Raw genomic sequence first — 25,387 nt, 5'->3', positions numbered from 1 at the left:
TACAGTAGTTGCAAAGAATGCATGTATAGACTTGTGCTGCATAAAATGTGGACATTGGCAAAATACACACAAATTGTTAACTGACATTTTTTGGAATAAATATGCTAAATATTTGTAAAACTGAATTTTATGTATATAACAGCTACAAGAACAAAAATATAATTATTACAATGCGTAATGACATACATTTGTATCTTAGAATTGCTTCTAGATTTTCTACATAAACATATAGAATTTTTTTTAGTAAAATAAAAAACATGTATTAACAGAACTTCTCCATAATGCTTCAAATGGACAGGTTAGACTAGACATTTACCAGTCTTAATTGTTAGCTTCAAAAATCATTGCAGCACAGTGATAATATAATTCTCTTATACAACACAAGAGAATGAGATTATTTAATTTAAAGGATTAAAATTTCCCACAATATTTAATCAATGCAAAAGAATAAGCATATTTTCTTAATGCAAATAATATAATCCAAGATAAAAATACATATCTTAACAACAGATATGAAGTGACAAAACTGGTTACATCTGAATTAAAAAGGTTAAGCCCTTAGTTCACTGTACAAGGACAGCTCAGTTATTTTACACTATGGAATTATTAACTAAAACATGATTTGCTGTTCAGTGGGCTAGTTGTATATTTGGAATAAGTACATTAAAATTTAATAAAAATAATCTTTGTAGTTCACCATGATTACTCAGTCTTTTGCTGCTTAGTGCACAGTTAACAGGAGAATCACCGAACCTTCAGCGCCGCTAAGTGGAAAGTAAAAATATTGAGTTCTCAATGATGGTGGCTTCCACCAGCAGCAGTATTTTTTTCAGAAATATGTTGCAGGAAAGTGATCTCGTTTTGACATCTGTGATTCACACCTTCAACATTGAAGAGGGCGGGTGGTGGTGGAAGGTGAGCAACAGTAGGAATTGAAAGTGTATGGTGATGGGGATGAAGATGTAGATGAGAAAGTGGATGGGGCATTGGTCGTGGAGGAAGAGAACTGTGCGAGCTTATGTTGACTGGTGGAGGCGAAGAAGTGGTTGTCATGGCGACAGAGGCAGTGGTAACATTGGGAGGGAAATTGACTGGACTGGTGACTCGGAAACACTTCTCTTTGTGAGCTTTCAACATGTTGGAGAATCGGAAACGTTGGCCACAAACATCACAAGGGTATGGTTTCTCTCCCGTGTGGGTTCTGCGATGGCGCTTCATGTTTGGTCTGCTTGTGAAACTTTTTCCGCAGATTTCACAAATAAATGGCTTTTCACCTGAGAAGCAAATTAGAGAGTTGGGTTACACAAACCAATATTTAAATATTTCATCTTTGTTGTTGGCTGCACGCAGGCTGATCGGGGTGCGATCATCCCATTCAAATACTTTCTGTAGTGAATCTGAAGAAGTCCAAGAATCTTTGTGATTCCTTCGAATGTTTCTGAATCTTCTCAGTCGCTTAAGAAAGTAAAATGCTGATGTGCATTCTTGATTAGATTGTGCAGGTTACTGGTGACGTGGATGCCTAGGATCGAGATGCAGTCGACCATAACTACAGTAGGTCCATTGATGAGGACAGGGTTGTGTTCCCCTTCACTTCCTTGAATTAATAACTCTTTCATATTTGTAACGTTAAGGGCGAGGCTATTGTCCTAACACCATGACACAAGTTTCTCGATTTTTTTCCTGTACTTCATTGCATCGTTGTTGTTAATCTGGCCAATACTTTTTTGTATATCTCTCTACATCATCGTCTATATCCCTCATTTCCCTTTCCCGTGACTTTCAGTCTGAAGAAAGGTCTCGACCTTAAACGCCACCCATTCCTTCTCTCCAGAGATGCTGCCTGCCCCGCTGAGTTACTCCATCTTTTTGTGTCTCTCTTCATTTTAAACCAGCATCTGCAGTTCCTTCCTACACAATAACATCAACATTTATAAACAGGTTGGGGAGAGGAATGGAAGTAAGACTATTACATCAGTGCACCACAAAGCAAAAAGCAAACATTGCTGCCTTTCCCTTGCCTGCAGATTCTGTATGGTCCATAGGATAAATGGAAAAAAACACGGGTTCTATAGCAGGGTGAGCCATGTTTCATTGAAACAAAGAACACAGTAGTCTCCAATCTCCCAAGAAGACCAAAATGGAGGACTTCTATTGTGTGAAGATAGAACCTAATCTTTGAGAAGGATGATGTGGTGGCCAAATGTAACAATAGCCCCCTCATGTTGGTTCTTTCACCACTTCATGCAATACCAATCTTGGGACTGAACCTTTCCACACCTGTTTAGCCGTTAAATTGAAAAAGAATTAAGATTATACTGTTATCTGTATTTGATTATGTTTACATCACTAATTGCAAAGTAACATCGTTCATTCTCCTTATTGAAGGCAATTGCATCAATTGGCGCTGCTTTTACCTGCTCTAGTTAGTTTTAATAGTTTTTGAATGTTTCTTCAGATAAATTTAGTTTACAATTACATCATTTAAATAGTCTACATTAACTAATGCTTACCCTATAATTTCAGTCATTTTCCTCAACTGAAATGAATGGGAACCATTCCCTATGCCGGGTCCAAACTGGAGAGTGATCCACCAGTTAAAAACCGCTGACTAAAACATTGCTGGTAGTCACAGAGGGAAATGCTGATATTTCCCCACAAAATTTGGACTGCTTATTAAGCAGGGGCGACCATATGGAAATCAACTTTTCCATTTAATTCTTTCACTGGACTTTTCTGCTTTGTGGAAAAATAGGGTGAGGAAAAATGAGCTGGTCCAGGACATCCTTGTAATATCATAATTTGATTTCTCAACCTGGCTCCGATGGTATGGGATCAGAAAAATCATTGAAAAAGTACTCTAAATGCTGTAAAGGGCCATTCTTTGGAAAGCGAACCAAAATGTCACACACGTTACCAAATGGCATCACATAAAGTAATACATTAGAAAATTCTTGTAAGAGATTAATCTTATTCATTGCTATTTTCCTACCTACAGAACTATAATGCATGTCTGCTAAAGAAATGAACATTCTAGCTTTTTTAAATTCACAAGAGTTTGTAAGATAAAACTGAGATGAGAAAAATGCTTCCGTGTGAAGTCACACACACGTGACCAGTCATATTTGACCTCTGACCCTAAACAAACATTATCAGCATAACAAATATTTCACTTGATAAACTTAAAAAAAAGAATCATATATGCAGTACAACACTATACCTGTAATGCTTTCAGAATTAGAATTGATGTATTCCACAATTATTCATACTTTTGGTCATACACGTGACTAAGAATGGGCCTAAAGCAAATAGATGCTCCGCAAAATGATGACATGATACATGGAGAAATTAACTTTTCACATCCTAATATCTTCTCATAATCTTCGTATTCAAATTATCAAAGACATCATGTGGCCTTAGCGTAATTTTAAATATTGTCTAGTTTTTGCCAACTGATTTGTTTGTCTTAAGAACAAAATCAATTCTGTTGCAAAAAGAAAATTCTAGCGCCAAGTTTAAATTTCAGTCGTACAGCAGCAGCACCATGTTCTGCTTATTTATAATTTAATTAGAAATTAAGACATTTTTTATATCATTAGACTTTGTTCTTGCCAAGTTCAGAATACGTCCACCAAAGAAACAGAATTTGATGCCACTAATTCGCATGACGCAAATTAAATGTAATTTGTCCCCCAGTAGAATTTTTTTTGGAAGAAGCTGGCTCCCTTTGAAATACTCACATATTCGTCATGTTGACATTAAATTTCATAGGAAGCACGTTGAAATAAATATTCTGATTAGAAACAGATATAAAACTTCAGGCACAGAAGCAAATGCTTACCAGTGTGAGTCTTCATGTGCTCATCAAAATACTGTTTCATGTTGAAATCCTTGCCACACCACTGGCACATAAATTGTTTATGACCAATATGAATACTCATGTGAGAGCGGAGCTGATACTTGTATTGAAATCTTTCATCACAGTTCTGAAAAGAAAAGATTAATCAGTTTTAAGATTTGAATATTTCACATTCAATAATTGTAAATTATAATTCAAGTTTTATGATCCCTTCAAAATTATAGTATTTTGAAGCAATCAATTTAGAAGATTTACAATTTAGAAAATTATCAGGTTTTGTAGTTTCATTTTTTCATCAATCAGGACCCAGAGTATAGGAATAGGTGCTTTATGTTGCAGTTGTACAAGAAGTTGGTGGAGTTGTGTCTGGAGTATTGTGCACAGTTTTGGTAGTTCTATTGTGGAAAGTCTTAATTAAGTTAAAAAGGTGTGCAAAGATGATTTAGGAGAATGTTGCCAGTGCTCTAGGGCCCGAGTAATAAGGAGGGACTGGGCAAGTAAGGATTATTCCTTGGAGCGAAGGAGATTGAGCAGCAACTTTATAAAGGTGCATAAAAACGTAAGGTGAGTGCACACAGTCATTTTTCTGAGGAAACGCAATCAAAAACTAGTGGCATACATTTAAATGAGAGGGTAAAGATATAAAAGGCAATGTTTTACATGTTATTTTATCTGATTGAAGAAGATATAATAACAACACTGAACGGGAATAAATGGAACCTTAGATGGCTATCTTGGGTAGCACGGACAAGTTGGGCCTAATGGCTTGTTTTCATGTAAATTATTATGTAAATTAATACCATATGATATATCTTTCAAAAACCCTGGAGCGTATCGTTGCGTCGCAACTTCATTCCCACCTCCTTGCGTATAACCTACTTGAACCCCTCCAATCAGGCTTTCGCCCCCTCCATAGCACAGAAACTGCTCTCCTCAAAGTCCTCAATGACCTCCTCACCTCTGCTGACACTGGTTCCCTCAACATCCTCATCCTCCTCGACCTGAGCGCAGCCTTCGATACAGTGAACCATAACATCCTGCTCACCAGACTCAAAGACCTCGGCATTGAAGGCTCTGCACTCAGCTGGCTCCGTTCTTACCTTTCCAACAGATCCCACTTCATCTCTTTCCACAACCACACCTCTGCTACAGCCACAGTCACTCAAGGCGTTCCCCAAGGCTCCGTACTCGGCCCCCTCCTCTTCATCATCTACATCCTCCCCCTTGGTCAGATACTCCGCCACTTCAACCTGGACTTCCACTGTTACGCTGACGACACCCAGATCTACCTCAGCACCAAATCCCCCCACAACCCCCCCCTCTCCCATATCAACTCCTGTTTGTCAGCTATAAAAACCTGGATGCAGCATAGTTTCCTCAAACTCAACAGCGATAAGACAGAATTCCTCCTCATAGGCTCCAAAGCCACACTCAGCAAAATCAATAACCCCACTCTCACCATCGACGGCACCACTGTCTCCCCATCTCCCCAGGCTCGCAACCTTGGCGTGATCTTTGATTCCACCCTCTCCCTTGAGCCTCACATCCGCCATGTCATTAAAACCTCCTTCTTTCATCTGCGCAACATCGCCAAACTCAGACCCTCTCTCACACCTCCCGCTGCTGAAAGACTCATCCATGCCTTCATCTCCTCCCGACTGGACTACTGCAACTCACTTCTCCTTGGCATCAGGTCCACCTACATCAACCGACTCCAACTGGTCCAGAATGCAGCATCCTGACTCATCACCCACACCAAATCCTGGCATCACATCACTCCAGTCCTCAAACAACTTCACTGGCTTCCCATCTCCCACCGGATCAACTACAAAATCCTGATCCTCACCTACAAAGCCCTCCACCATCTGCGCCCCCCATATCTCACTGACCTCATCTCCCCCTACCAACCCTCATGATCCCTCAGATCCACATCAGCCGGTCTCCTCTCCATCCACAAGTCCAACCTCCGCAGTTTTGGGGACAGAGCCTTCTCCAGGGCAGCTCCCAGGCTCTGGAACTCCCTCCCCCAACTGATCCGCAATTCCGTGTCCCTCACCATCTTCCAGTCCCGCCTCAAGACCCATCTCTTCACCTCTGCCTATCCTTAGCCCCACGTCCCCCTCCCTTTTCATCTGTGCATTAATTGCCTCATATTGTGTTTTGTATTGAATTCTGTCTTTACTTTGTGTACTAGTCATGTCTCTACTATTTATCTCATTCCCCTTACATGTTTTTCCTCTGTAAGGTGTCCTTGAGACTCTTGAAAGGCGCCCATAAATAAAATGTATTATTATTATTATTATATCAAGTTGTGCAATAATTGTAATTATGTAGTTATATTCTGGGATCAATTTCCAGTATCTAATTTAGTTCTGTTCATTTTTCAACAGTGTTTGATGTATATACATTTTCATCTAAACATACATGACCAAATTGAATCATATATGACTTGCTTTAATGACCACCATCCAGTCGCCTTGGCATCATGAAGTGCTTTGAGAGGCTGGTTATGGCACACATTAATCCAGCTTACCAAGCAGCCATGATCCACTGCAGTTTGCCTACTGCCACAACAGGTCCACAGCTGGTGCTATCTCCCTGGCCTTACTCTAATCCCTGGGACACCTTGATTAGAAGGACACCTACGCCAGACTCCTACTCATAGACTACAGCTCTGCTCTCAATACCAATATCCTAACCAATCACATCACCAAACTAGTGGAATTTGGGAGTCAGCTCTCTCCACTGCCAATGGATCTTTGACTTCCTGACCAACAATCAGCAAGGACAGGTGGCAAATCATCCTCTACAATATTCCTCAACATGGGTGCCATGCAAGGATACATTCTCAGACCCCTACTATACTCCTTATACACTCATGACTATGCAGCCAAATACCAAACCAACTCAATTTGCATGTTTGCTGACAACACCACTGTATTAGGCTGGATATCAAATAATGATGAGACAGAGTCTCACCCTAGACCCTCTCCCTTCAGGCAAGAGGTACAGAAACTTGAAAACACATACCCCCAGATTCAGGGACAGTTTTTTCCCAGCTGTTATCAGGCAACTGAACCATCCCCTCACCAGCTAGAGTGTGGTCCAGACCTCCCATCTACCTCATTGTGACACTCTGTATTGATATTTTATCTGTTACCGATGTTGTGAAGGATGGACCCAGGTAGATTGCTTAACCTAGAGGAAAATGTTGATTGCAAATCTGCAACACTGCAGACTACATGAAATGTTGCCAGAGTACTGTGGGAATAGGAAATTGTGGATCCTGTGCAGTGGTTCCCCAAGAAGACGGACTCAAAATGTAGGAGAACATGGATAGGTGACATTTCAGGTTGGAACCCTTCTTCAGTCTGTCAAACTCATTTGGCAGAATGCCATAATACCAAATCTGTGCTATATGAGCTGCTGTGGGGATACAATCAGAGACAATTGTCAACTGATGCTGGAAAACTATTAACGCAATGAATAACTCCTTCCAGGACTATGTCTTAAGGATTTTGCTAATGCTGGGTGCAGCCACTGCAAGAACTATATGGGGAAGGGTCACAGTGTAGGGGCCTCTTGTCATTGCAAACAAATTAATTGAAATTTGTGTTAGAATCCCATAAAATATTTATTACAATGTTATAAATTAATGATAACTGATGGTATGCTAATACCGTGTAATGGAAATCAGATGATTTGTTATGTAAGTGTTGACTTTGACGTTCTGAATTACACATCTTCGAACTTATTATGAATAAAGTATATTTTATAACAAAAAAATATGGAGAGGTTGGTAGAGGGCCTTTAGTTTGCTGTCGTTAAATGCTAGGCTCATTCACTCTCATGCTTTGCTGAATCAGTTGACAATGATTAGCCCTGCATCAGTAGGATGGTTGTTGGATGCAAGGTGCAGCAATATAATGAGAAAGATAAAGAATAACACAGGCTTGATTGACACCAACCTGCAATGGACTAGTTTCAGTTTCGGTTAGAGGTAAATCAAGCAAAAGAAACAGTTTGGCAGACAGCTGAAGGCTGCGTCCTAATGGGAAACTTAGAGAAAAGACATTGAGAGCTTTATCAACCCACTGGTAACCATCAAATATGCAGATTCTTCAGCCTTGACAATTCTATCCATGATACAAAGATACGAGAAACACTTGAAGAACTCAACCGTAACTCTGTCCTTGACGCGAGCATTCGTTATTGCCTCGTGCAGCAACTACCCAGCACAGCTGTCACCCGTCAGTCAAATTTTAAAAAATGACCTTGGTGGTTGACAATACCCGTTGAATTTGTGAAACCTGCTAGTCTTTTAGTTCTAAATTTACAACCTTGCAACTCGCACCTGGGTGGTGAAGGACAGCTTTGCATATCTATCTAATCTATATCTATCTACTAAGATATAGATCCTAAGATGGCGCCTACCTGCGGCAACATTTTGCGAACGGCACAACGAAAAATAGTAAAATACAGTATTTTTAAACTCACCTGCATTAGAGAATCCACTGATATCAACGCTGTAAGTAGCAAGCTGCTAACGCGTTTAAATGCATTAGCGCTACTGAGAACTCCCGATGTTAGCAACGGTAAGGGAATCCCTGTTCAGAGGGGAATCCCCAACCTCGTGGAGGAGCGCAGGTATAGCAAGAACCTTACCTGCAAACACCGGGGAGGCCTTCATGGACTCCAGAATCGAAGCCGTCGGGCAGGATCCCCCAGCAGCACAGGAGCTGGAGGTGCCGACTGTAAGGGAGTCCCCAATCTCAGGGGATTCCCTTACCTTGCGGAGACCCGTAAGTACTCTACCTTCTACCACCGAGGGAGGCTCCATGGAGTACGGAAACGTGGCCGTCGGGCAGGACTACAAGTAAGACTGAAGCGGAGAATACTTCGGCCCCCACTCCCCCCTATCCTACTGGCCAGCGTACAGAGGTACAACTCCAGGACTGTTTGGAGTCTGTAGACTGGGCAATGTTCAGGGACTCGGCAATGGTCCTGAATGAATACGCCACTGTAGTTACAGACTTCATAAAGAAATGCGTGGAGTACTGCATCCCAACAAAAACCTTCCAAGTGTTTCCCAATCAGAAACCTTGGATGAACTATGAGATCCGCACTCTTCTGAAGTCCAGACACCGGGCATTCATGTCTGAAGATACTGAGGACTACAAGGAGGCAGGTTCTCTGAATGCTTTCAAGAGTGAGCTAGATAGGGCTCTTAAAAATCACAGTCAGGGGATATGGGGAGAAGGCAGGAACGGGGTACTGATTGGGGATGATCAGCCATGATCACATTGAATGCCGGCGCTGGCTTGAAGGGCCGAATGGCCTACTCCTGCACCTATTGTCTAAGACCAGATACAACCTTAGTAAGGTCATCAAAAAGGCCAAAAGGGACTTCTGCTCCAAGCTGGAGGATGTTCCGATGTTCGGCAGCTGTGGCGGGGCCTGAATGCAATCACCTCCTACAAGGCAAAATCAGTTGAGGGCTATTGGTGAGTGGTGGAATATTGCATTGGGGGAACGAGTGAGTGGTGAAAAGGGGTTGCGTTGGGGGAAGTGAGTGTGAGTGTGTCTAAAACCTGTACCTATATGTGATTGTACATTGTACCTATATTTGCACAAAAACGGTATACGATAACGTTACAATTTCTCACCATTGTCCTGTGATATGCCATGACAAGTTTTGTTCAGATTGATGCTATCTTTTACAAGTTATTGACATTTTAAACTTTACAAAAAACACTTTTCCACTTGCCCTCCCCCTCCCTGTCAGTCGTGTTCAACATCACAATGATGTCACAAATGGACCCCGAATATAATTTTTTTTAAATCATGATTTTCATTGACATTGATGTTATTCAAAAAAAAAAAAAAAATTCCCTTTTAATCAAATTATCCCGTTTTCATTAACAGCTAATATTGTCTTTGGGTTATTTTAAAGAAAAAAATGCGATTTTCATTGAGAATTTCATTTAAAAATATATTGCGATTTTCATTGTTCGGGGATGAGATGGGGGGAGGTGAGGAGTGGGGGAGCAGGAGGATAGAGAGGGATGTGGAACGGGGAGAAGTGGGAGAGCAGGGGGATAGAGGGAGAGGAAGGGGGTAGGGAGGAGAGAGGGGTTATGGAGGGAGCTAATTGTGAAACTTCATAAATAACTGTACTAAATAAATTGCTAATGAGAAACAAATTTACCCGTAAAATTAGATACTCCAGCGAGGACAAAAATGTGCATCAGAGAACCAAATTTTTGTATCTTTGTGCAACAAACATCTGAAAACCCTGTTCATAAAAGACAATAACATCCTCAAAAAAGCATATTTGCATACCTCACATTTGAAAGGTTTTTCTCCTGAATGTTGAAGAGAATGGACTTTCAAAGACATACTGCGTTTGAAAGACTTGCCGCATGTTTCACAGGTGAATGGCATGTCCTTTGTATGTGCTGAAAATAACAAATGTTCAAAATATTTTACTGATACTTTCCTATCATCTTTTAATTAGTACACTGTACAATTTAAAATATCAATAATTTTCATAATGTAATTAGGCTAAATATTTACCCAAATAGATGAATCAAACACAAATAATGAAATTGCTGGAGGAATTCAGTAGGTCAAGCAGCAGGGAATGGAATTGTCGACGTTTTGTGTCAAGACCCTGCATCAGGACTGAGAGTGAAGAGGGAAGGTAACATGAAGAGATGGGGGGGAAAGGGTTCAAACAGGAACCAGTGGGTGATAGGTAGACTGAGGACTATGGGTTGATAGATAGATAGCGAAAGAGGAGGAAGATGGAAAGGTGGAGATGGAGGTTAGGTGGTAAACAGAAGGACTATTGAGGTTGGAGTATAATTAGAAAGCTGATCCCGGGAAGCCATCAAAGGAGTTATGGGCTGTGAGAATCAGATGGGGACGTGATCTAGTCAATTGAGCGGGTAGGTGGGAAGTGGATGGAATCAGGATGGGGGCAGTGAACTGGCTTATAGCAGAGATAGAAATCAGTGGGTGGAGGGGGATGGGGATGTGGTGGAGAGGGGAGGAGTTCTTTGCTTTTTTGTTGTATAAATAATCTCAATGTATTTCAATACGTGGTTGTGCTTCTTCTCAAACTGTTTAATCTCTGTGCTGTGGTGTTTCCATAAATATTGCAAAGCAAATTCTAGGCACATTGACCCAGCAACAAAGGCAGCAATTTCCACATAAGTGTGGTGGAACTTGGAGATATTTGCATTGCTATTCTAGTTCTATTTTTGTTGGCAGGAGTTACTCAAGTGAGAAATGTTGAACAATGTTTTCTGTAGTTTTTTTTTTTACATACGTTAGCCACAATGCACCACTGTTGGGGTGGCAGAGGAAATGATCTAACAAACTTTTCTTTCTTTGATGGTATTGAGCTTCAAGTGTTGGCAAGGCTACTTTCATAGATAAAAAATATGAACTTTTCATTTCATGCTTGGGTTGCATCAGCCATCTGAAAAGTCACTCACTACAGAACAACTAGACATTGCTTACACAAGTACCAATGTTGAGAAGCCTAATTATAACTACACTCCAAGATAATGCCACAGGAAGGAAAGTGGGAAAAGACTGACCTCCTTGCTCAAGATGATCAGCATGTAATTTGAATGGATGGATTAAGTTCCATTTCTTAACCATGAATGTGGACTCAAATACTACCGAATAAGACTAGAGATGATACACATATATCAGAGCTACTGAGGAGCAGCATTTTAAAACCTGCAGATACATTGGTATGTTAAAGCAAAACAATTTATAAACATTCGATGCATAGCCAAATTTCTTACAGGATAGATTTTTTTTAATTGGCATTTGTTTAGACTATTGTGTATATCATAAATTATAGTTCCATATTTTACTATCCAATTTAAAGTCATTCAGTTACTCAGCTAATATATTACAGTTTGGACTGAGGATTATTACCTTGCAATTTACACTCCATTAATCATTCTTCAATTAAGCAACTTGGCTGAGAGTAATCCTATAATTTTAAAAATACCTTATTGATATAAACAAGAGATTTTCATTCTCTTTCATGATTCAGGATTATCAGGAAGCAATAAAATGGATACAAGAAACTGCAGATGCTGGAATCTTGAGCAAAAAAACAAAGTGCTGGAGGAACTCAGCAGCTCAGACAGCATCTGTGGAGGGAATGGACAGATGATGTATTGGGTCAGGACCCTTCTTCAGGGGGGAGAAAGCTGAAAATGAGAGGTGGGGGCGTGGCAAGCTTGGGGAGTGATAGGTGGATACAGTTAAGGGGTGGAGGTGAATAGCAGATGGTGGAATAATCTACAAAGACTAGAGGTGAAAAAGAGACGAAAGGATCAAATCAGCATAGCACAATTAGATGTTGTTCCAACGGTTCCATTACCTTCAAATCCACCTTGGATACTTCCAGATGCAACAGTAGACTTTACAATATTAGAACAGAAAAACAAGGATAAACAACGTATGTATAATTCATTCATCATACAGGAATACATTGACAGATACTACAGCTTTGTCTAAATTTATACAGATGCATCAAAAGATTCAGTAGATAAAGTAGGAGTAGCATTTATTGTACCAGAATTTCACATCAAAGTAGGGAAGAGGATCAATAATGAGGTCTCAGTATACACAGGTGAAATGATTGCAATATTGTTAGCGGTAAAGTGGGTCGAGTATACCAGGCCTTTAAGGACAATTATTTGTTCAGATTCAAGTTTAGCAATAAAGAGTTTACAGCACAGCCATTCAGACAGTAGACCAGACATTTTGATTGAAATACAACACTATTCAGAATTCAAATGATGGGGCTTACAGTCATATTTTTATGGGTACCAGCACACATTGGCATTAGAGGAAATGAAAGGGCAGATAAGGTAGCAAAAGAGATAACAAAAAGAAGTAAGATTGATTACTGAAAGGACGGTGGTTCTACAGAGTCCAGAGGAAAGTGGGAGAAATGAGATGTGCAGGAAAAAACAGAAAAGAAGAGACAGTAATTTCAAGAATCAGATTTGGACACACTGGTCTGAACAGTACACTTTTTATAATAGGCAAGCATAATACAGGCAGATGTGAATACTGTGGGCAAGAAGAGACAATAGAGCATGTCATTATACATTGTGAGAGGTATGAGGGAGAAAGAAGACAAATGAGTGAACAATTCGGAAAAGAAAAAGTACAATTTGATTTAATAGATATTTTACAAAAGAATTCATATAAGTGCTATCAAATCCTATTGCTTTTTCTCAGGGTAACCAATTTGTTCGGAAAAATATAGGTTATTAGTATACAAGTTATAATGTTATTTGATCCACACTCCATACCAGTTGGGGGCGGTAATGCACTAAAAAGTTGTTTGCCAACCGCCAAAAAAAACTACATAGAAGAAGAAGAAGAGACAAAAGGATTTCAGATAAGGAAAGAATAGAGGTGAAATGTAAAGCCAGAGAAAGGGATATGGGTGGATGGAGGGGGGAGGGGGGAGAGGAGAAAGAAGGGGGATAAAAGGGTAAATATGGGACTCAGAGACAGGAAATAAGTATGTGGAGGAGAAGGAGATAGAGAGGGTGGTATTACTTGAAATTGGAGAATTCAATGTTCACTGTTGGGTTGTAAGCCACATATTTCCTATATATTTCCCTTTTTTCACCCTCACTTTCCACCCATATACAACCCTTTGACTTTACATTTCACACCTCTTTATCCCCCCCCCCCCCCCCCCCATATCTGACACCCCTTTGTCTTATTTTTATGCCTAGTCTCTTGTCACTTATTCTACCAACCAACACCCTCTCCCTCTCATCTATATCCACCATGACTTGCCAGGCTAGATACAAAGTGCTGGAGCAACTCAGCGGGCCAGGCAACGTATCTGGAGAAAAAGGATGGGTAACGTTTTGGGCCAGGACCCTTCTTCAGATGTCCAAAATATCACCCAAACCTTTTGGCCAGAGATGCTGTCTGGGCCACTGAGATACTACAGCGCTGTGTGTATATCTTCAGTATTTACCAGCATTTGAAGTTCATTTCTGCACATGGCTTGCCTGGTTTCGTCCCACCCCAACCTCTCTTTTCCAACTTTCTCCCTAATTCTCCAAACAGTTTGAAGAAGGGCCCTGACCCAAAACATTGTCCATCCATCCCCTCTACAAATGCTGTCGGACCCTCAGAGTTCCTCTTTTGCTTATTTAAAAAAAAATTAGGAAGCAATTTATTTTCCTTCAATTAAAGATCATACACTCATATTTGCAACTTACCAACCATGTGTTTTCGAACATGAGCCATTGTGTAGAACTTCTTCTCACAAATCTCACAGGAGAATTTCTTTTCAGCCAAGCCATGAACAACTTTTATATGTTCATGCAGAGACCACAGTTTCTTGAAACATTTTCCACAGGAAACACACTAAGGGAAAACAAGAAAATGTTATATATTGAACATAATAGCATGTGTTTAACTAGGTAAAATATACTGTGGGATACATTTCACCAAATGCCATTTTTCTCTCTCTCTCTAATTCAGCAATCCATCCTGCAGTAAAATTCCACTAGCACAGGAGCCCTCTGGCACTTCATCCACATGACTAATTAGATTATTTGGGTACTCAAACATGCTTCTAGGCAGAGGGGGGCCTGGACAGCTGCCACATGCACTTTCAAGAACTCAGATAAAGAAACACTTTCAAGATTCCACAGTAACTAGCCACCAACTGTCTCCTCATTTCTCCTTTTGGTTTTAGACAATGGGGTTTAGGTGCAGATTAAACATAACCTAATTTCATAGAGAACAGTCTTAAGGTGATGAATGATCTATAGCTGTTCTTATGTTCCGTCACAAGTTTTGGTTTTACTCGAGAAGATAGAAATAAACCTTTCTCCATAACATAGATGCCTAGACCTAAAAGGCATAGGTTTAAGGTGAGAAGCAAGAGGAAATCAAATAATGTTTTCTTTTCACCAAGGTGTTTGCAACGTGCAACGCCGTCTCAAAGGCAGAACTATCAACATTTAAAAAATATTTGGGTGAGCTCTTGAATCACCATTCCAAGGCAAAGAAAGCTACAGAGCAAGCGATGGTAATTGGGATTAGAACAGAGAGTTGGCATGAACATGTGGGCCATAGGGTTCGTTTCAGAGCTATATAACTCTATGGATGTACCAATCTGTAACTTGGTTCAATAGTGAGCAAAACAAAAGTCCTAGATTCATTAAGAAAGGAACTAAATAATCCCAAATTGCATAAACATACCAAAACTATGTAAATCTAATCCACCATTTACACAAAATCTCAAGAGTTTATTGTCATATGTACCAAAACAGAACAAAGAAATTATTGCAGCTTCACAATATATAGATAATTTTATTTTTGACCAGTTGGAATTTAAAGATAAAAGGAAAAGCATAGTTGTGCTTGAGTAACAAAGCTGGAAATCTACATCCACTTCCATGGTTTTCATGTTCTCTAAGTACTTTGTACTATTTCTTCCGCATATGATTCTACCCGTCTCTGAACTGCCAAGTACAGTCAAAAGTGTCATCAGTTTAATTTGCTAAATTGATACATCAAGACCAGAACAGATCACCGCTCAGATTGTGATTTACAGAGCTTTTTGTCATTACCCAATAGGAAAGGTTAATTTGGTTATTGAGTTCATTTGTTAACCAAGCAATAATGGATATGTGAAGATAGACACAAAAAGTTGGAGTAACTCAGCGCGACAGGTCCCATCACTGGAGAGAAGGAATGGGTGACGTTCACCCATTCCTTCTCTCAAGAGATGCTGCATGTCCCGCTGAGATACTCCAGCCTTTTTTGTGTCTATCTTTGGTTTAAATCAGCATCTGCAGTTCCTTCTTACACAATAATGGATATGTGGACTTGCTTGGTTATCAACATAGCAAAATTACTAAGCAGGACTAGCTTGGTTTAACTTCCATTGTCATGGATCATTTTTTTGAATTATGAAACTGTAGATGCTGAAATCTTGAGTGAAAAATATAAAATGCTGAAGGCAGGTCAGGCAACATTCGTGGGTAGAAATGGACAGACTATTTTTAGTGTCAAAACCCATTAGATTAGGGTGGGTTTCAACCCAAAACACCACTTGTCGATTTCCATTCATAGTGCTGCCTGATCTGAGTTGCTCCAATAGTTTATTATTTTGCTCATTTTGAATTATTTGGTCTGTTTAGAACTGGTTAACCAATGGACAAGTTTGCCAGGAACAGCAGTCAAGAGACAAGAGGGTTTAATTGCCATATGTATCCAAACAGAAGAATTGCATTCTTACTCGCTGTTCAACAGATTTGTAAACATAGAAACATAGAAAATAGGTGCAGGAGTAGGCCATTCGGCCCTTCGAGCATGCATCGCCATTTGATATGATCATGGCTGATCATCCAATTCAGTATCCCATCCCTGCCTTCTCTCCATACCCCCTGATCCCTTTAGCCACAAGGGCCACATCTAACTCCCTCTTAAATATAGCCAATTACTGGCCTCAACTACCTTCTGTGGCAGAGAATTCCACAGATTCACCATACTCTGTGTAAAAAATTGATTTCCTCATCTCGGTCCTAAAAGTCTTCCCTCTTATCCTTAAATTGTGACCCCTAGTTCTGGACTTTTCCAACATCGGGAATAATCTTCCTGCATCTAGCCTGTCCAACCCCTTAAGAATTTTGTAAGTTTTTGCATAGTACTCAATAGATAAAATAAACAATTAAAAAAGCTTAATTAAAATAATATCCCAATATAGTACAAAAGAAAACATATATCCAAAGTCTGGAGTACAATCAAAACGGTTCATAGTTTAGTTGTAGTTTGTGCTGTTCAACAACATAATGGTTATGAGGAAGAAGCTGTTCCTGAACCTGAACAGTTTTCAGGCTCCTATACTTTCTTCCCAATGGCAGGAGTGAAATGAGAGTGGGTTCGGTGACTGACATTGTAATACCATTGGGATCTTCCACAGACTGTGTCTTTGGTTGTACTACAGATCTCAGCATTTGCACTATTATGGTTATCTGGTATCATAATTATTAATTATATTATCTGTGTTATTGTCAGTACATATTTACAATTTAACAGTCATGACATTTGAAATTTGTGGAAACCCGATTACTTGGGTGAGATTTCATTTTTCAACCTATCATGTAATTAGTTGGACTCCTGTGCCATCTACAGGAAATATGTACCGTCTGCAGTCATGAATGACAACAGCACCTCGTGATCAAACAGGAGATTAATACAGCTATTTTAAGTTCACTGCAAATACAACTCAACATATTTAAATACTTCAATTAAAAGCTTACTCTAAAGTTCCTTTTTATGCAACATAAAAGGTGACATGCCATCGAGGAAGAAATTTCCTTTCATATTATATTATTCCCTCTCTCACAAAAACAATTTAAAGAAAGTATTTACAGCAAATTAATATCCAAGAGTTTGGAAAATTCACTCGAAAATGATGCATTCAAACTAAATAAGTATTTTTTTTTCATGCTTTAATAATTGTAATCTACCCTGATATTCTCAGGCTGAGTAGCAGTGTTGGGAAGTTTTGTTTCAGTACATTCAATATTATCATTTCTTATCATTCCTGTGATTAGAGACCTCTTCACTAGTTGAACAACAATAGGGAACTTGCTAGTGTTCCGTGCTAGTGGGCGGCGCGACTCTCGTCAGCAGCGGCTTCTGCAGTCTGTCCGCGGTTTATTATTTTTTGTCTGTGTTTTAATGTAGTTTTTGTTATTTTTTGTTGGGGTGTGTGTGTGTGGGGGGGTGGGGAGGGAGGTGGGAAACTAGGGAGGGGGAAACTTTTTAAATCTCTCCCTGCACTGGAGACCCGACCTTTTTTCGTCGGGTTTCCGTTGTCGTTGGGGCCGCAACGAGGAGCGGCCTCCAACAGGAAGAGACTGGGGATTCTGGTGGTACAACTCACCGTCGCCGTCGCGGGGCTGGCCGAGTCCGGAGCGGGTGGAGCGGTGGAGGAGCGCTGCTGCTGCTGCTGCTGCTGCTGCTGCTGCTGCTGCTGCTGCTACCGGAGAGTCGGAGGCTCCAACGGCAGGTCTGTGGACGGTGGCACCGGGAGCCCGCGGCTCCCTGGAGGGAGACCGCTTTTCAGGGCTCTCGCAACGGCGACTTCCCCCGTCCGAGTTGCGGGGTCGAAGAGCTCCTGGAGCGGGGCCTTTACAGCACCGCCCCGCGAGGCTTGGAATGGCCTCGGGACTCTGCGAGCGCACGCCGGGGGCTCTAACACCAAGACCCGGTGTGCGACCTCGCATCACCCGGCGTGGCTTTAATGGCCGCGGGACAATCGCCATCGCCAGCCGGGGGCTTTGACTTTGACATCGTGGGGGGGGAGAGTGCAGTGGAGAGATAAGTGTTTTTGGCCTTCCATCACAATGATGTGATGGATGTTTATGTAAATTATGTTGTGTTGTTGTGTCTTGGGTCTATTTGTTTGTAATGTATGGCTGCAGAAACGGCATTTCGTTTGGACCTCAAGGGGTCCAAATGACAATTAAATGTATCTTGTATCTTGTATCTTGTAACATACCATCAAAAATAGATTTGGTTATTAATCCTTCATTAGAATTCCTTCAAGAAGAAATATACACTTGGGTTAACAGGGATATCAATGGATGTACTATGAGGATTGACTGGCTAACAGGGAAGTAAGCAGAAGCAAGTATTTTACTGGTTGACAAGTTGTGATGAGTAGTGTGCTACATGGATCAGTGAGGAGCCTCAATTTATCTTAATTTCTTGTGTAAGCACCGTGGATTAAATTTGTGAAGTGGGTTGTGGGTTGAAGTGAAAGTGTGGGTTGAAGTGAAAAGGCACTGCATGCAAATGGTTGTTTGTCTAAACTTGACAACTTCATGTTCGCACTATATTGATTTTAGATAAAACGCTACCACTTATGGCTGTGATTTTTGGCCATCTTACTCAGTCCCCCTCTGCTCATCAGGTGCAGAGGATTCTTCCCATCAATGAAAAACACGTGTTATTAGTGTTTTAAAAATGTTGGGAATCTCTCTCCTGTCAATCATGCCATGAAGGCCACACCTTTTCTGGTGGGAGGGGGAGGGATTATAAAACCCGGAAGTGTGGGTGTGGCTCAGTCTCTGCATGATGGGGGAGGGAGAGGTCACGACTCTGTCTGAGCTGTGAATCAACTGAACACACTGAATGTCGACTGAACTGTGAGTGTGGTGTTTTGTGTGGTTTTATGGTGGTTTTTATGGTGGTTTCACCCTGCTTGAAATAGTATGAAACTGCATTTGAATGTGGTGGCCTTGCACTAAATGGTATGAAACTGCATTTGAATGTGGTGTTGTTGCACCCTGCATGAAATGGTATGAAACTGCATTTGAATTTGGTGGCCTTGCACCCTCCTTGAAATGGTATGAAACTGCACTTGAATTTGGTGGCCTTGCACCCTGCTTGAAGTGGTAGGAAACTGCACTTGAATTCGGTGGCCTTGCACCCTGCTTGAAGTGGTAGGAAACTGAACCTGAATTTTGTGGCCTTGCATCCCGCTCGAAGAGGTAAGAAACTGCACTTGAATTTGGTGGCCTTTCACCCTGGTTGAAATGGAATTTCAAGGAATAGCCGTGAGTCAACTGCCAGCTTATGGATTTGAAAATGGATTTGAATTTGGTGGCCTTGCACTCTGCTTGAAATGAAATTTCAAGGAATAGCTGCGAGTCAAATGCCAGCCCACCAGCCGTGAGTGAGCTGCTAACACATCAGGCTTGAGGGACTGAGCTGCCACTGCAAGAATCCATTTGGCCCACAATGTTCATACTAGCCCTCTGGAGACCAGTAGTCCCTGCAGCCAACAACACCCATACCAGCACTCAAGAAAGCCCCCCCCCCCCCACCAATATTGGAATTGGTGGAGAGGTGGAATATTGCGTCAAGGGACCAGCCCTCCCGTGTGAACATGGGACCCAACGGGTCCCACTTAGTCTAGTTTATGTTATAATTAGATCAGCCAAGACCTTTATAAAGCACTTCCACATTCCCTGGAAACCACTCCCTCCACATGTACTTTTCCCTGCTACCAGTGATGTAACACCTGCCACTCTCATACTTCCATCCAAGGACCCTAACAGCTCTTCCATGTGAGACAGAGGTTCACACGCATCTCTTCAAAACTCATCTACTGCATTTGGTACTCCTAATGTGGCCTTCTTTACATTAGCGAGACCAAGCGTAGATATGGCAACTCGTTTCGACAAACACTAGCGCGCTGGTGTTCACCAAGACCCATTGAATCTCCCAGTTGATAACCATTTTAATTTCCCTGCCCATTCCACATTGACCTTTGTCCTTGGCCTCCTCCATTGCCAGAGTGAAGCTGCATGCAAACTTGAGAAACAATACTTCATATTCCGCTTGATTAGCTTACAACCCAACAGAAGGGTGCCGACCTGAAGCATTCCCTTTCCTATTTCTCTGGAGATGCTGCCTGACCTGCTGCTTTACTCCATGACTTTGTGTCTATCTTTGGTTTAAACCAGCATCTACAGTTCTTCCTTTCTACAGAATAAAGGGTCCTGACCCAAAACGTCACCAGTCCATTCCCTCCACAAATGCTGCCCAAACCACTGATTCACTCCAGCACTTTGTTTTTGCTCATGATTCATGATTTTGCTCACGTTTTTGTCTCGTATTTGGATACCCATTCTCCAGGCCTTAAAATTCATGACGCAAGGTAAATTGTAGTTGGCAGAAAAATGATTACTACTGCTACATTTTCAAGTTTCCAGTTTAGAGAGAGATAAATATTCCCCCCCTCCCCCCCCTACGATTTAATTGCTTGGAACGTATGGCAGGTGAGTAGAATGAGTAATATTGTATGGCACCACAGTGCAGAAGTCGAGAAGGTGCTGCATGCTGGGGAATTTTATTTTGGCCCCAACTCAACAGAAAGGTGCATTTTGTATCTGGCTCTTAAGCTTTGAGTTTACAATTTCCTAGTATTTTGCATCTTCTGGTAATTGTATTAATGATTCCTAAATTATATTGGAATATAAATGGCACATACAAGTTTTATTAAGAAAATGTTCACATTGCCAAATTTTATTATTGTTAATGTTTTGACATGAAATTTATTTTGCATTCGACTCAAACAGAATCAGTAGCCAGGAGAACAAAGCAGCAACGTTTCTGCAATTTATAAATGTACAAAAAGTGGAGGGAGATATTATGCAAGGCATTGCAGGTGTAAACTGTGATAAGAGGATGCATGGGTTACGTAGATGATGAAATACTTGGGGCAGATTTTTATCAGAGTATTGGAAAAATGGAGTGCTAAAAGATTAAGGGTGGTGTCTAGATCCAGGCAGTTTTGAACTCCCTATGCAAAGAAATATACTTTGCCTATCTGCCAATTATCTGACTCCTTAGTGATGGATATTAGTGAATTCATGCCAAGTCCACTTTAGTTCTTAATATTCAGCCAAAAGAAAATGGAATTGAATGTCAAAATTGTGAAAATGTTTTACAAATCCAATACATAACGAAAGGAGCAAATCATCCATCAGTTATTGCAATGAGACAAAAATACTGCCAATTAAATTTTATGCACAACACAGATTCCTGACTGAGGCCGCTGTTAATAGATGTGAGTATGATTAACCCACACTCTAGTATTTGGAACAATGGAGGGTATCTAGCATGCATAATTCTGACAGGAGCAGCCAGGATAGACTTCAAGAGACTGTTTGATTTCTTGGGAATGTAAAGAATCAGAGAGTGCAGCCCTAAATGTTTCAGCAATTTGGTTCAGGTGCATAGACGTTTATTTGCACAGAAGGCTGTAAATATTTGTAAATTTGATCCACAGGGAACCTGTGGATGTTTAAGTTATTCACTAAATGAATGGGTGCAGTTTTGATGGAACTTGGTAGAAAAGTGTAATGGAGGCATAGGATCAACCATGGATTTAGTGAATGGCAAAGTGATCTAAGCAAGCCATATGGTTTTAGCTGTCAATACCAATGTTCAAAAGAATTTACTGATGGGCAGAACTTGGCAGAAAATTACTTGGAAAGCTAGGATTGGCAGAGTCTTTATACGCAACTAATTCAAGGCTTACCGCCCTTCGAACTAATTCAATCATCCAACTCAGATAGAAACCATAGACATAACTCCCTATATTCTAGAGTGGCAGAGAGTTCCAGAATTCACCAAGTCTCATCCGGTTTTAAAGTCTTATCTTCAGCTAAGTCCTGGACTTCCCTAACATCGGGAACAATCTTCCTGACATCCCAACCCCTTAAGATTTTTGAATCAGTCTGGAGTGAACCGTCTCTGCAGTCTCCTTCTCTTCACTCCGCAGATACCAGTAACTACTATCCCAAACATGTTTTTCCTCCCCAAACGGTCTCCTTCCTTTGTCTTTAATCATCATATTCTCCCTTTATCACACTGCAAAATTAAAAGACAAATAAATATTCCGACTTCAATTTATAAATGAAATCATTTAATTTCCTATTGAAGTATAATCTAACAATCCCATTGTTTAGTTTAGAGATACAGCACGGAAACAGGCCCTTCGGCCCACCAAGTCCGCACTGATCCCGTACATTAACAGTACTTTACACATACCAGGGACAATTTTACATTTATACCAAGCCAATTAACCTACAGACCTGTACGCCTTTAGAATGTGGGAGGAAACCGAAGATTGCGGAGAAAACCCATGCAGGTCACGGGGAGAACATACAAACTCCGTACAGATAAGCACACGTAGTCAGGATTGACCCTGGGTCTCTGGTGCTGTAAGGCAGTAGCTCTATTGCTATGCCTGCATGCCGCTTTCAACATTTATGCTCCAACACTGCCTCTCACCCAGTCCCCTTTCTACTGTAATTCTGCCAGGCCACCCAGCTTATTGCAACCTTTTTGCCCAACAGCTGCTCCTGAACATTCAGAAATCATTTTCATTAAAATTCAGCAGCCTTCCACCACTGAGCGCTCCTTGCTGAGACCGAATGAAGGAAACGTGCCTGCTGCTGGAAAACCGAGGAGTGACTTTCATGCTAGGTTACATAATACCCAGTCAATCAAACAGAATGTTTATCGCTTCTAGTACATGACAAAGGTGACAGGCAGGTTTTTCAAAGCAATGCGTATGGATTCATGGCACCCTGCACTATGAGGATGACTACACAGACTACATACAACCTTGTTAAAGAATCTTTATGTTCCTGTTCGGTTGAAAGGAAACAGTACAAATTGGAAAGAGCCCTGGTTTTCAAGGGAAATTGGACATCTTGTTTGGAAAAAGAGGGAGATCTACAATAATTATAGGCAGCATGAAGTAAATGAGGTGCTTGAGGAGTATAAGGAATGTAAAAAGAATCTTAAGAAAGAAATTAGAAAAGCTAAAAGAAGATATGAGGTTGCTTTGGCAAGTAAGGTGAAAGTAAATCCAAAGGGTTTCTACAGCTATATTAATAGCAAAAGGATAACGAGGGATACAATTGGTCCATTGGAGAGACAGAGTGGACAGCTATCTGCAGAGCCAAAAGAGATGGGGGAGATATTGAACAATTTTTTTTCTTCGTTATTCACCAAGGAGAAGGATATTGAATTATGTGAGGTAAGGGATACTAGTAGAGTAGCTATGGATACTATGAGGTTCAAAGTAAAAGAAGTACTGACACTTTTGAAAAATATAAAGGTGGATAAGTCTCCAGGTCCTGACAGGATATTCCCTGGGACATTGAGGGAAGTTAGAGAAATATCCGGGGCTATGACAGAAATATTTCAAATGTCATTAGAAACGGGAATAGTCCCCGAGGATTGGCGTACTGCGCATGTTGTTCCATTGTTTAAAAAGGGTTCTAAGAGTAACCTAGCAATTATAGACCTGTTAGTTTGACTTCAGTGGTGGGCAAATTAATGGAAAAGATACTTAGAGATAATATATATATAAGCATCTGGATAAACAGGGTCTGATTAGGAACAGTCAACATGGATTTGTGCCTGGAAGGTCATGTTTGACTAATTCTTGAATTTTTGAATTTTTTGACAAGGGTAAAGAAGAGGTTACTAGGGGCAATTGACACGGGTTAAGAATGCAACTGTTGTGGAATGGATGGATCTATGGGAGAAGACTTTAGTAAGGCCTTTGACAAGGTTCCTCATGGAAGGTTGGTTTGTCATGTAGAAGGTTCAACTGTAAATTGGGTATAAGTATGCAGATGAGGAATATAGGGGGCGATGGATTCAACATGAGTATGAATGGGATGAGAAAATTGCCAGAGGGTATTGGTGGATGGCTGTTTAGGAAGGGTGTCAACAAAATAGAGAGAGTACAGAGGCAGGTGACTAGGTTGAAAAGTTAGGTGGGGTGCCTAAGGTGGACAAGCTGTTGGTATCATTTAAAATAAAACAAGGAATAGGCATATGGATGAGAAGGGAATGGAGGGTTATGGTATTCCAGTGCAGGCAGGTGGGAAAATAAGGAATAAAAAAAATGGAGTTGTTGAGTGCAGGGGAAAAAAAAATGTTGTTCGGGCACGGACTTGTAGGGCCGAGATGGCCTGTTTCCGTGCTGTAATTGTTATATGGTTATATGGTTGTGCTCAAACCATCTGCTTAGCTCTAGAGGATGCCGAGTAGCTGTTTAGCTGAAGCCATTAATACATCTGTGACATATCCTTGCACATTCTGGCTTCCTGCATTAGATTTCAGGAAATGTAGATTAATAGATGATTTATAGACAATGTAACAAGTTACTTCCATGTGGTATATTTATTATCCTGATATAAAATGATCAAATACTCTGGAAGCTGGTAGAAAGTAAAAACCAATGGAAGTGATACCATGGTGCCCATCTGCCAATTATCTGGCCCCTTAGAGGTGAAGATTAGTGAATTCATGCCAAGTCCACTTTAGTTCTTAATATTTAGCCAAAAGGAGAAGGAATTGAATGCCACAAATGTGGAAATGCTTTACAAATCTAATACATAAAGAAAGGAGCAAATCATCCATCAGTTATTGCAATGAGACAAAAATACTGCCAATTAAAATAAAATGTTATACAGCCCCAATAATTGAAAAAAATATTCATCTGGAACTTTAGCCCTGCTGGAGACCAATTCATTTTCTTAAAATGCCATGAGTAACAGGCAGCATTACTTGGTACTGCGAACCATTCTAATGCAATATTTATCCAATCTGTCAAGAACTGGATTAAAATTTATGATTACCATTTTTATTTTATACTTAAAACAACTTGCAGCACAGTAACAATCCAATCACCCCAATTAAGTCCCTTGCTGGTGTTAGAATATTGCAAGAATTTGCCTATTCCTCTGTTATATCACCCTAACATATTCCTTTTCCTTCATCGTCCGCTCGAATGCACCTACATAAATTGTATTAACTACTTACTGCGATAGCTTGTTCATGTGCAGCGAGTAGGAAAATAATAAGCAGAATTTTTTTGCAGAATAATTGCCAGTTTTTTCC

General features: G+C 40.6%; 1 protein-coding gene across 1 annotated transcript in view; it reads right to left on the bottom strand.

Moving 5' to 3' along the window:
* Window positions 1–247: 247 nt before the first annotated feature.
* Window positions 248–25,387, bottom strand: part of LOC129710374 (zinc finger protein 652-like) — a 44,016-nt gene continuing 18,876 nt past the window's right edge. The window contains 4 exon segments of the mRNA XM_055657331.1: window positions 248–1,274; window positions 3,842–3,986; window positions 10,202–10,317; window positions 14,146–14,293. Coding sequence (XP_055513306.1) covers window positions 793–1,274; window positions 3,842–3,986; window positions 10,202–10,317; window positions 14,146–14,293 — 891 coding nt within the window. The 3' untranslated portion in view covers window positions 248–792.

Source organism: Leucoraja erinacea, chromosome 27, assembly GCF_028641065.1.
Source record: "Leucoraja erinacea ecotype New England chromosome 27, Leri_hhj_1, whole genome shotgun sequence".
NCBI classification, from domain to species: domain Eukaryota; kingdom Metazoa; phylum Chordata; class Chondrichthyes; order Rajiformes; family Rajidae; genus Leucoraja; species Leucoraja erinaceus.
The sequence above is the reverse complement of the archived record's forward strand: the minus strand, read 5'-3'. Positions and strand labels throughout refer to the sequence as shown.